Source organism: Mustela nivalis, assembly GCF_964662115.1.
Source record: "Mustela nivalis genome assembly, chromosome: 3".
Taxonomy (NCBI): Eukaryota; Metazoa; Chordata; class Mammalia; order Carnivora; family Mustelidae; genus Mustela; species Mustela nivalis.
Genome location: NC_139022.1, coordinates 42663881 through 42677775, shown reverse-complemented (window position 1 = coordinate 42677775; position 13895 = coordinate 42663881). Strand labels below are relative to the sequence as shown.

Sequence of the window (13895 nt, the reverse complement as noted above, 5' to 3'; positions counted from 1 at the left end):
GTGGTGACTCATTATTGGATTTGAAATTCAATCCTTGATGATGACTATAGAAAAACAATATAAGTAATTTGGAGGAGGATTTGAGTAAAACTTTCTACCTTGAGAAATAACAATTGAATGACAGCTATCTGAATGGCAAGTATAGATGGTATAACCCATTTTTGATTGATGCTTTTGTTTTTCCCTCTTTCATTAAAAAAAAAAAACTGAGGCAATGGTAGATCTGGATCAAATCAACTTTTCCAGGTCTTTTATATTTTCTGTCTGTTTCCAACCATACTTTAATCCCCTTCCGCTGAACCAGAAAAGTATTCTTGCCAAACTGAAATGGAAGTTATTCTTCATCAGCTTTGATTTATGATTCAAACTGGAGCTTACTAAGACTTTACTGGAGGATTTCATAATCTCATTTCCAAACAATCTAAGGGCCTTTAGCAAGTGTTTGATAATTAAGAATTCCACTAGATGTCAATTGTAAGTAGTGTATTAAGTTCAGATTCATTTTTTACAGCATGGGAAATGGCCCACGTCAGGAGACATAACTTACTCTATTTGGAGTAAAACATTATATTTAAATGTACTTAGTGGAGTCTTCAGTCCAGGAATTAATGAGATACCATATTGATACAGAATATTTGAATAAATTACTACCAATGAGAAATAGATGCTGATTAAACAGAACCAAGACCTAAGGGATATATTTTCAAAAGAGTTTCAACACACTATATGAAAGGCATCTCTGCCTTCACCTAGATGATCCCTTGTCATGGGATCTGATCCCATGTCTAATAAATAAATATCATTTATATATATAATATGTATTATTTATATATTTATATATATAAAATATATATTTCAGCCACATAATATATAAATAATATATTACAATATACTATTTATATATTTTATATAAATAAATTTATATAAATTTATATATAAATATATAAATACATATATAAATTTATATATAATATATAAATTTATATAAATTTTATAATTTTATAAATAAATATATATTTATATAAATAGCATATTATAATAAATTATTTATATATATTATGTGGCTGATCCACACCTTCTAGTTCAGCCCCTTTCCCTTGAGTGTGAGCTGGACTTACAGACTTCCTCATGAAAAGAACATAGTAGGGCACTCAGCTGAGTGCAGGACTCTTCGTGTCCACTGAGGTCATGATCTCAGGGTCTGAGATCAAGCCATGCATCAGGCTCCATACCCACAGCAGTGTGCAGAGTCTGTATTCTCCCTCTGCTCTTCCCTTGGGCTCTGTCTTACATCGCACAAATAAATCTTAAAAAAAAAAGAAAAGAATATAGTAAGCAGTATGGGATTCACTACCAAGACTGTGTGAGAAAAGGCTATGGCTTCCATTTTGGACATTCTCTTCTTCTTTCTTGGATCACTTACTCTGTGCAGAAACAAGTCGCTGTGTTGTGAGGCAGAGGTGCAGGGAGGGACATGTGCACTGGGATGTGAGTGTCCTGAGACCTGCCAAACGCCTCAGGAACCACACTGAAAGGGCATCTTCCCAATCCAGTCTTGTGGTAAGAACATGGCCCTAGGCGACAGCTTGACTATAATTTCATCAAAGACCCTGAGCCAGATGCACTAAGCTAAGCTGCACCTGCAGTCCACAGAAATTGGAAGGTAATCAATGTTCATCTCTTTCAGCCACTCATTTTGCTACATAGCCATGGATAGCCAATGGACCATGTTGATTAATTCCTTAAATAATATTAGCTTATTAAACTGTCACTCCTTTATTTTAACGGATATAATTTGCGAATGCTTTCTTACCAGAGATGACATGAATTGCAAAATGCAGATATTCTACCTAGCATTTGAATTCTTTTTATGTTACCTGTTACGTTACGTGTTACTATGTTACATGTTTTTTAGGGAGTGATTATGTTTAAAAACAAATAGGAACATCTCATACTTGTTAAAGTAAATTTGATTCCTAAATTTTGGGCATACTTACATCCAGGTGAAGGGGAAAAATGTAGAAATAGAAATAATAAAGTGATATTAAATCCATTAATTATAAAATAATGAGACTATTGTATCTATCAGATCATCTTTGTAGAGCTCTCTTAAATTAATCTGGTGTAGCTATTTATATTCAGAACATGATTTTTCTGGCTCTTCCTCATAACTTGCCTCACTGGATCCATGCCTATTATTTCTAAGGGTAAATAAATAAGTAAATGAAATAGAAATGTATTTCCTAGTACGTTCTACAAGAGGCTTCGGTGACAGATAAATGAGTATTTTACATGAGAAAATTCTATTTTAATTATAGGAATCAAAAATTTGTAGTATTTCTAAATGTGTATCCGTATACCTAATGGAAACTTAGTAGGTATGTCAGCATTAATGTTGACAAATTGATTATGATAATTTCTGCGGGTGATCTCCAAGTACTTTTTCAGAGTAGCATTCCCGTTTCTGGTGTAGTTCCTAAATAGGGCAACAACAGTTATGTTTACAAAAAATACACACTAATTTTCGACATCTATCAGTAAAACAAAAGAGATGTAAGACTGTATGAAAAGATCCCAGTGACTTGTGCCTGTGCTCTCAGCCTTTCAACTTCCAGAGCCAATCCAAGCCTTCCATCATAATGATAGTTTCACTGGATCCAACAGCCATCCCACCCCTAACAGAACATTGCTCTGTTTTTCCAGGGGCTTGCCAGCACTCTCTGGTTAGATCCCCACTTGTAAAAATGAAGCAGGTGCTTGTTTGAAATGGGGGTCAAAATGTAAATCACAGAACTTAAACAAAACCTTTGCCTGTGGAAAAGGCAGGCTAATTTGGAATGAAGAGTAGACAAAGCAAATGTGCTTGGTGCTCTGGTTGAAGTCCTCTCAGATCTATCTATTTTGTAGGCCGGTCTGATAGTCAGTAGTCTAGCAGCTGCCCATGGCTGTCTGAAAACTGGCTCAGCTCTTGCTGCTACTTGGTCATGATCATAAAGTGAACCTTAGCTCCCAAGTACACTTTAAAGAACTCTGTCACCCACTGGCTTTCTTGCTTTCTTTCTCTCTCTCTTTCTTTCTTTTTCTTTTTCTGTTTCTTTTCTTTCTTTTTTTTTTTTTTTTTTCTGCAATGTGTTCTGTGTATTGGGCAAAACTTCACACTGACAGTCCAGGGCAATCATGTGTTTTTAATTTGCAACAAAGCACTGAAATGTCAGGCTTAATGAGAAAGAAAAGCATCATGCAGAGTGTGAGTCCTTCAACTCCTTTGGAAAAACATTTTCCTATGCAGACTGATCGGCTTTCACTGTGACACCTATTGTACTGCAGGAACATGGAAGACTCAGCGACGAATTCCTTCTATCCTAAGGCACTGCATGCGCTGTGGAAAGGTCAGAGGAAGTAGTCTTAAAAGAACCAGCTAAATAACTAATTAAATTTCGTGATATAACATGAAACAAAATGTATTTGTCAGAATATTCTGCATCTAATCATCGCTTTCTTCCAAGGCTATTAACGGCCTTTATTACCTCCCTGATGGAACAGTGGACGGTGAGGTGCTGAAAGCCATAGGTATGGGGCAGGTCACAGAAGAGAACTATGGCACTGTCGCCCTAACAACATTGTCTAAAACCTGTCAACATTTGTTGTTCTATTAAGACACAAGTTTGAATTGTGTGCCTACGGTGCAAGTTGTGGAAAATGAGTCCCCCAGTTTTTTTTTTTTTTTTTTTTTTTTTTTTTTTTTTTTTTGTCTGGGGGCCTTGCCTGGTTTTAATACCGAAAATTCAAGAAAATTTCAGCAGTCCTTACTAGAATTCAGTATTGCTTTGGAGTGCTATAGTATTTGCTAATTTGAGGAATTTGAGGAAGGACAGAGTTCCTTAGTTTCATAGTATCAGTTTCATAGTATCAGAAGCTTACTGGCAAGTATAGTTCAGGCTGCCAGAAATCCTCTGAGATCAGTATCTAATTTATATAAATTCTAGAGATAGATTAGGCTTTATGGCTGGTTTAGGGGATTCTCTCCAATTAGAGAACTACTTATAAACTGGCCAGAGATAAGGCTGTTTTCTTGATTGAAGATCTATGAAGAGTAAACTTTCATAACTTTCTGGATACCCTATTCTCTAAGAGTTGCTCTCTGAAGGGAGTAAAGTGGACAGAGTGGTTAGTGGTCCCAACTTTAAGTTTACAGAAAAGGTAAAGTTTATTTATTTTTTTTAAAGATTTTATTTTTTTATTTGACAAACAGAGATTATAAGTAGGCATAGAGGCAGCCGAGTGGAGGGGAAGCAGGACCCTGCTGAGCAGAGAGCCCAATGCCGGCTCAATCCCTGGATCCTGGAATCATTACCCAAGCCGAAGACAGAGGCTTTAACCCACTGAGCTACCTAGGTACCCCGAAAAGGTAAAGTTTTAATGGTCCTGTTTTGTACCTGAGAATCTACTTAGATAAGTACATTTTCTGGCATTGTTATGGGCTTAAGATCATGTTCAATTCTGTTGTCTGTAGATATTAAGTGGAAACAATTTTCCCTTCAAATATTTTCAAAACATGTTTTTTTCAAGCTGACGTTTCATGGTTTCCTGGGAGGTAGCAACAGTGGGTATTTGTAGAAGCTATGCCATAATTGTTAGAGAGAGTGTGTTTTCTGAAAATTAAATATAAGCACAAGGTCATTTTGGGAATCTTATCACTGCACTGTTTGGCAGTGATCAAAGAAAATATTGACAGACCTCTCTACTTGATGTATATCTATAGACATCTATGGTTCACATTTTAGTTTAGATTTATAGAAGTCAAATATAGTAATGAACTAACAATAAAAAGAAAGAAGAGAGTTAAATTATACTTAGCAGGACATCAAATAAATTGGAGATTATGTGTGAAAATGGCAGATCACAAGTGGAAAATAGGACTGTACATCTTGGCCAAGAGTTGTTAATAGCAATATCACAATCTTGCTCCTGAAAGGGTAGATCATTTATTGTCAAGTCCTCAAGTTTGTTGGCTAAGAACTTCATTTTATGTGAGTGTTGATGGTGCAATATTGTCTCACACTTTTTTTTTTTTCCTCCACAAAACCTTGCAAACTATTTCTCCTTGGCATGGGGAAAATGTCTATATTAAAGTGGGAAAAATTAAGACACCCATGAAGGCTCTCGCTCTGTAGCAAGACAAGCTGAACCAAAATGTACTATCACTTAATGGTCATAGGTAATGAGTTTTAAACGGTTTCTTAACTCAGCCATTCCTTAAAAGTTAAAAGGAACTTTATGGGAGACATTACCTTCCCCGAAAGAATAGTGTATATCTACTAGCTTATCTCACTGGACTCCACGCTTCTGATCTGTGCCCGGTACTGCAAGACACATGTTTCTGGAAGCTCGGGGGCCATCGAAAGCGAAGGGTGAGGCCTGCTCTGTTATTTCCAGTTAATGGCCCTTAGGGAGGTATATCGTCTCTGTCCATGTGGATCCCCTTCCCTCTGTGACAACTCAGTTATAGTAAGTACGCATAGCATCGACCGAGAGCAGAAACATAAATCAAATTGACATAAGTCCAATTCAGAATCATAAATCAATTTGACAAAAGTTGAATTAAAAAAATGTATGAGCTGTGTGAAATTGACTATGATCTTTTGAAGCTGTTTAAATAGAAAGATTTGGGCATGGTGTATCATTTTGGGAAGTTTTTAGGGACAGTAGAAATATATGTCAGAAGCTTACCTGGGTCTCTAAAAGACTTAACTACCATTAAAATAACTTCTCTGTAGCATTTTTCTTTTTAAGATTGCTCATGATAGTGATTACAGTGACTTATTCTTACATGTGCCCTCAGGGATGTAGTCAGTATTGTTAAAGAAAAATTGTACTCACCTTATTTTTAAAAATTTTGGTCACTTTATAGTGTGTCCTTAATTTGTAGATATTCTATTATTTGTTCAAGTTATATTTTGACCCTCATATATAGGTATTGTCCAGGCAGAGAAGATAACCTTTCAAATTTAAGGTTTTACTACTTCATATCTTTTTTTTACTCCCTGGAGAAATCACTGTGCCTACAGAACCACTCCAGTGGCCAAAACCATGTTCTTACATTAGGGGATATAATTTTAGACTGCTATTAAAGGACAGTTTTAAGAACATTGTCCTTCTATAAATGATTAATTGTTGTGTTACTTTTGATTTTTTTAGCTCATTAAGTCATTTCTTAGAAGCCTGTGATGTATCTGGGCTTAGTAGTGTTTTGTTCCTCTGGCATATGCTAACTTATTACTTGGAAGATTACTGATACCTGACTACCCTCAATAATTCAGTCTCACTCTTTATTTCTAAAGTAGCGAAAATCTCGTATTCCTTATTTGTGTGTTATGTACCTCAGTGTACTTATAAGGCACATTAGCAATATTCTGTGAAACATTTTCCGTTACTTCTAGTTCTCCAGAATTGTAGAGGATATGAAGATGGAGAAAGGGTGAGTTCTTGGGGATAAATATTTACGGGTATTTCAGGAAGGTGAAGGTCTTCTCATCTGGCTGCTGTTTTGGCTTCCCTTGTAAACCCACTCTCCAGTAGCTGCTTATGTCCTGTCTGCATGAAGATGATCATGCCATCCCCATTTATTCTTTTTGTTTCTTCTCAAGGTGAAAGCCATGTTCGCGAACAGGTGTGTAATAGTAGAAAGTAGGCTGAAACAAATGTGAGAAGACTCATGCCCATAATGGCTGTGAAATTCTTGACAAGGGACTTAGCCCTTGGCAAACACAGTTTTGTCATGGAAGGTGGTGGTTGAAATACTGAACACTAAAACTCTGCGATTCCATGACTTTCATTGGAGAACAAGGAAGCACCAGCTACCCCTGTATCTCTCCCTTTTTAGGTCCTGGTTTTCTTCAGAATTTTCTGCTGTTCTCATTTACATTTCCTTACCTCAGCTAAGGGAACAGTTCAGTCAGAGGGGTGGGCAGCAGTGGCCCACCCACACCTCCTCCACCTGCCCAGAAGTTCACCTACAGGAGGGTTGCCAGCAGCACCCCTGGTCTCTGCTAGAGGCATTTCTGGGTCCTGGCAGTGTGCTGTTGCCACACGTGCCACAGACCAACAGTGCTGGGGAACTGTTAGCTCCCCTGGGGCAATGCCTCACTGATGAAGGATGGGAGTTCATGAAAACACCAGAGCTTCTTTACTTACACACAGGAGACAACTCTGAGGGGGTTTCTGTCCTGTCTCTCCAGGCTGAAGGGGGGTAAGTGGCAGTTACCCACAGAGCAAAACTAACTTCATTACTTATCTTTCTTTCTCCGCCTTACATCCCCATTTCCTCACGGCGCTTTCTGCAATAACTTCCAGAAGAACTGGTCGCATGTGTGTCCTCATTTCAGACTCTGCGTTTGGGAAGAACACTTGTTTTGTCTCTATTCTCCTCCTCTGTTCTTCTGAGACAGTGCTCCTGGTTTGCATTTTAGAGTCGTCACATTCTCTTGTCAGGCAGAACCTGCTTTTTTTCCCCTAAGTATGTGAGCATTGGGTTTGTGTTACTTACAAAAGTAGCTTCTGTTCAAGAGACAGTACTGTGGTCCATGCTTCTTGTTTCTGCTAGAAATGCCCTTCCCTTCTTCTGCCCTTTCTCCATGTCCCTGCTCAACCTTGCTCCTGTCCCTCCCACAAAGCAAGATACCAGGAAACAAGCTCCTCCTTCTGGTCGCATCTGAAAGAGGGGTAGTCTTTCTACATACTTCAAAGATGACCCCTCCCCCCCAGCTCCACTGGCCCCCATTGCACCTTGGACTTCTGTTATGATATTAATTACATGTATAATAACTTCTTACTGACTGTTTCCCTTCCCAATGGCACACACTGCATGTTGCTTTCAGGGTTTGCAAGTCTTAGGGGACAATGGAGCAAGCATGGGGCCCTGGAGCCTCACAGCCACCCAACTCCTCTGAAGCCTCCCTGGATGGTTGTCCCTGCTTCCTAGCTGCCTGATTTTCTGGCATCCTGACCCCTGCAGCCTCCTTTTCCCCACTCCCCACCCTGTAACCTCTGCCAGCCTTTCCCCAACAGGAGCGTGGTCACGGGTGCAGGGAAGCTCAGGGTGGATGTGTGCCCTTACAGTAACTAGAACCTGTTAGAACATCAACAGTTCCCACGCCGGACTAGCAGCACTTACCCAGTGGTCCATCTGCTGGTTGCTGAAACTGGCTCGGTGCCCACCCCTCGTGGAGGTTTGAGTGCCTCTCAGGACAAAGGTTTAAATATCCTTGGGCGTGGCCCATTTGTCCTGGTGGAACAGCCCACCGAGCAGTGAGACACGGAACTTGACTTCTCCAGACCCTGTGCCCTCTGAGGCATCGTTCCTGTGTCTGCCGCAGGCTCAGTGAGCATGGGTGCAGTCTCCGTTGCTCGGCGGCGTCTCAGGCTTGTGCCACCTGTGAGGGTCCACCCTCGTGCCACAGTCCTTACATCCCAGAGCGCTTCCTAGGCTGGCTCTGTCCCTAAGGATAGGTTCTCTCTCTCACATTCCAGATTTTCTGAGTCCGGCTTGTATTGCTCTCCCTTCGTGGGCTTGTGGTACCCTTTGGGTGGGAATCGCAGTAATGTGAATTGTAATCCTGGTGATTCCACCCATAAGTTAAGTCTTTGGACATTTATTTGCCTTTGAAATGAGCATTGCGTAATAAAAGATGAAGAGTTAAAAAAAAGAAAACAATGTTCAAAATTTAAAATGTAAATTGGGCTCTTCTGAAAATGCCATGGAACAACAAAAGCAAACAGATACAGACTGTAACAGGAAGGAGGAGGCATTTTATGTATATGTAACAGCACTTCTTTCCTGCTTTCTGCACAAGGGGCCCCACATTTTCATTTGGCACTGGGTCCCCAAATGATGTAGCTGTCTGCACAACGAGGTCTCAGACCCGACCAGGTGCTACATATTTATCTCCTGGCTGGCTTCGCACAGAGAGCCTACAAATTGAACTAATTACCTTTTCTAAAGAAACAACTCAGGTAAAAAATGAGGTGCTGGTTGTTATTTTTCTGTACAACAAATTGCCTTAAAGCTTAATAACTTAAAACAGTAACACTTCTTTTTGGCTTTTTTGGCTCTGAGGGCTGCCTGCATTCAACTCGCCTATTACTGCTCAGGCTCTGTTATGTCACTGTCAGAGCCTGGTGAAGGCTCCCTCAAGCATCTGATGAGGACGCTGGGTGTCTGCTGGGAGACCAATGGGACCATCTTCTAGAACAATTCTATATGGCTTCTGCATATGGCCAGAATTCCTCAGACCATGGGAGCTGGGATGCTGGAGAGAAAGAGAGAGAGAAGTGGAAACGCTATTGTCTTTTCTGGGCTGACCCAGAGTGTCCTTCTCTCCTTATAGTATTGGTTTGAAGTATTGACATCAGAAACCCATAGAATAATATACAGGTCTTAGGACTCACCAGCTGGGCCAGGGAGATCGTCCAGGTAGACAGGAAAACACTGATTGCACGGTTGGTGCTGCTGGTGCTATTGAGTAGTGAGTGTTACTCCTCTGTTGGAACGTTCCTTTTCTGGTATTAAATATAGTTAGGAGATATCTTCATTTTCGGCTCTTCAAAACATGATTTTGAATATCTGACTCAAAGTCCTGGCTTTGTCCTACTGTTAGCCTTTGCTCGAGTCATGAAAGTTCCCACAGCAGCTGTTTCCACCCATGTTTGCTGTGCGAATTAATAATAGAACACATGTAAAATCATTTCTTAAACCATTTAGGATATATGAATGTGAGTTAGTAGGAAAAAAAATACAGTTCCACTGGAAAACTAGGTGGCAATTGCAGTTAGTTCTGTAGATTTGGGTTTTGTTTTTACTGAGAACCATTGATGTCTTGTAGAGTATAATCTCCTCCTGCCTTCCTCCTCTGGCTTGGCCCTTACCCACTTATTTGGTTGGTTGTTTCTTGCCAAGGATAACGGATGATATCCCTTTCTCTCCTCATTTACTATTTTCATAATTTTCCCCATCATATACCTTTCACCTTAGCACTGTGAGCTTTTCGACATTTGGGGTTTAAGGAGCATGGGAAGAAATTGGAAATGGGAGAAGCCACAGAGGTAATGATTTTATCCCAGGGGTGCCTGGGTGGCTTAGTTGATTAAATGTCCGCCTTTGGCTCAGATCATGATCTCAGAATCCTGGGATCAGCCCGCATCAGGCTCCCTGCTCAGCGGGGAGTGCTTCTCCCACTCTAACTGCCCCTCCCCCAACATATGCGGGCACTCTCTGTCTAATAAATAAAATCTAAGAAAAAAAATGATTTTATCCTAAAAATGCCGCATAACAAGGAATCCCAATCCAACCTAGAAAACTCCCAGCACCACCTGCCAATATAAATCTCTCGTTTCATTGATCTTGACCCTGTAGTCTTCATTGTCCCCCATAAAATGGTCACTTATCACCTCGTATTCAGTTTTCATATACTTCTTACACATGTCTTATCCTCTCGTTCAGCAGACACACAGTCCCAGCTTTGCAGGTTTTTGTGTCCCCTAACAGTGTGTGATAACATGTTCTAGAGTTTTACGTACTATTGGAGTTCAATAAATTCTCCCGGTACACTGATTTATACTAATAGTTTCATTATTGTGTGTCCCATAGTCTCTCATTGTTTCTCACTGAAAGCCATTTACAATGCACAGTCTTTGTTGTTGCTGTCGTTGCCACTTGTGTCTTTACTTTTTCTTGTCCGCTAACTCCTTTTCTTTGGTCCATGAATACAGCTACGTAAGGAGCCAGTATTTCCAAGGAAAGATGTAAGTAAACATAAGAGAATTTACTGTAAGGTTGAATAACAACTGTTTGCAGAGTACCTCCTGTACTTGAGGCACGGTACTAGACCTGTACCAACATCATTTGTCTCACTGGAGCTCTGTTTTTGTGGCCTAGCTGAGAAAAACTGCCTACAGAATTTGTTCTGAGACCGTGGTGTTATAACTCTCCATGTTGGAATGAAATTTCTGTTTACTCCCTAGTGCTTTTAACATGCACTTTCATTGCAATGTGGTTATTTTTTTTTTTTTTCCAGCAGATTGTGTCCTCTGTGAAAACCAGAGCGATATTCAACTAAATTATAATTCCCAAAGTGGCTAATATAGTGCAGTTCCCTATACACATGCTCAATTACCATTAAAAAGAATAGTTTAGACTGTGCCTTGGCAGTATTTTAAGACTGTGATTCTCAATTCCTTTTTGTTTTTTTTTTTTCTTCTTAAAGATTTTTTATTTTATTTTATAAGATAATTTTAAAATTTGAGGGACAGAGAGAAAGCCTTTATGTGTGAGTTGGAGGAGGGGCTTTGGGAGAGGGAGAGAATCCTCAAGCAGACTCCCTCAGACTGCAGAGCCCAAGAGGAGGCTCGATCCCAGGACCCTGAGATCATAACCTAAGCCAAAATCAGGAAGCAGCTGCTTAACCAAATGAGCCACCCAGGTTCCCCTTAATGGTTTTATTTTTAAGCAGCCTTTACACACAATGTGGGGCTCAAACTCACAACCCCAAGATCAAGAGTTGTATGGTCGACTGACTGAGCCAACCAGGAGCCACCACCCCCTACTCTGCCTTTTTTTCCCCCCTAATCTCTACTTTTAATTTACAAGTGTGTCTCTGAATGGAAGTCAAATTGGGAAAATCATTTCTTCCATTTTACATCTAAATTATTTTTATTCTATGCAAGTGCCTCCTCTTTAGATGAATTTCATGTCATGGTTAATTTTTATGTATTTGAAATGAAATTCAGCATTAACCTTTTCTTCAACCTTTATTTAGTTTTTGGCTTTTTTTCTTTGGTGACTTTTACACTTTGTACTATGTGATATTTCTTGTTCTCTTCACTAAGTCGACAGTTTCTAAAATAAAGAACAAAAATACATTTAGCATGAGCTATGTATTATAAAAAAGTATTAAAAAAAAAGTACTGCCCAAGTGTATGAAAAAATTTCCCTGGTAGAACAGTTCTGCTCCATTGTTTTCAGAAAAGAAGAGTGGGCTTTGCCTTTTTGTATTTTGATTTTTGTGATATTGGAACAAGTTCCTCAAATAACCCGAGAATTGTGTTTCTTTGAAGACAGAACAGTATCATTTCTTTAGAAGAGTGAGTGAGGAATGCAAAATTGCTATACCCCAGGATTCTCCCAATTTAGCATGTGACAGAAGCACCTACAGACTTCAGTAAAACACATTGCTGCTCCCACTTCCAGAATTTCAGATTCAACAGGTCAGGGATGGGGCCTGAGAATTTGCATCTCTAACAAACACTCAGGAGATGCTGATGCTGCCCTTCAGAGAACACACTTTAAAACCAAGACCAAGTGCTGTATGCTTTCTCTGAAAGTCACTTGAAAAAAAAAGAAAAAAAGATTTTATTTATTATAGAGAGAGAGAGAGCATGAGCTGGGAGATGGGGGATCTGGGCAGAGGGCGAGGGACAAGCAGACTCACTTCAGGGAGCCGGATGCAGAGCTCCATCTCAGGACCCCAGGAACATGACCTGAGCCAAAGGTGATCTGAGTCAAAGGCAGAAGCTTAACTGACTGAGCCACCCAGGTGTCTCCACAGAAAATCACTTGTAAGACTCATGGCATTAAAAACTGTTAGACCCATAATAACTTCAAAAAGAAAAATACTGGCGACCTAAAATCTAGTATTACATGAATGTAATCTCTAACAGTTTGAGATGAATTATTATTTTTTACCTGTAGAACTTTGTATGTATATGCAGACCAAAAAAAAAAAAAAAAAAGGAAAACTCATCTGAACAACAGTACCTACTTAGTTTTGCATTTCTTTTTTAAAGATTTTATTTATTTATTTGACAGACAGAGATCACAAGTAGACAGAGAAGCAGGCAGAGAGAGGGGAAGGGAAGTAGGCTTCCTGCTGAGCAGAGAGCCCGATGTGGGGCTCGATCCCAGGACGCTGAGATCATGACCTGGGCCGAAGGCAGAGGCTTAACCCACTGAGCCACCCAGGCGCCCCTCGTTTTGCATTTTGATACTGCCTTCAGTATTGTACATTTAAAACTACTTTGAATGTGTTCATTAATTTATTTCAAGAATATTCACTCGACGCATGTTATATGTCAGTATCATAGGAGAGATGCACTAGTGTTCTGCACAGATAGAGTTCACATGCATATTTCCACACTAACGCACCTGCTATAGCTTTATTGATTCCCACAGCCATCTGCAAGCAGGGCAGGCTCAACATGAGGGCTCTGATTAAGATGCCCTTATTCCCTTGTCATTAAAATTCATCCCTAATATAAAATACTGAATTTGAATATTCAAGGAAACAAAACTTTTCACAAACTTTGTCCAATTCTGAAAACCGATAAACAGATGGAGTATGAAATTAAAGCCAGGAAGTTGGCTGACTTCTTTTCTAGAGGTGGCTGTGTTTTGTCTCTTCTCAGAGCAGTTCATGTGGAGTCGCTAATTATTCCTAGCCACTTACTGTCTACATTTAGATACATAGATAGCACTTATGTAACATTTCCTGTGTGCTTAGCACTTTGCTAACATTTAAACTGTTGTAGGCACTTGGTATATATTAATTCTCTGTAATAATCTATGAGATAGGTACTTTGAAACACCTATTTTGTGCATAGGTATGTAAGGGATTGCCCCAGAGATGTTAAAAAAAAAAAAAATACCGTCCCAACTACACAGCAGATAAATGAGGTACCTGGGATCAGATTTCAGCAGTATGGCTCCAAAACCTATACTCTTCACCACTCAGCACTGACCTATGTGATGTCGAATATTACGTGTTAACATTAGTTTGCTTTTTAATAAGTAAATACCTTCCTCTTCCAATTAAGTGTATGGTCTTTGGGGGCAATTTTTAGAT

General features: G+C 39.6%; 1 protein-coding gene across 5 annotated transcripts in view; it reads left to right on the top strand.

Moving 5' to 3' along the window:
• Positions 1–13895, top strand: part of LOC309861003 (uncharacterized protein) — a 203732-nt gene that overhangs the window by 160619 nt on the left and 29218 nt on the right. The window contains exon 1 of one of the 5 annotated variants that reach the window (XM_082723405.1): positions 3196–3389. The exons of the other annotated variants lie outside the window; for them this stretch is intronic. Within the exon in view, the coding sequence (XP_082579531.1) occupies positions 3375–3389 (15 nt within the window). The 5' untranslated portion in view covers positions 3196–3374. Of the gene's footprint in view, positions 1–3195; positions 3390–13895 lie in introns of those variants that run through there. 5 annotated transcript variants of the gene reach the window in all.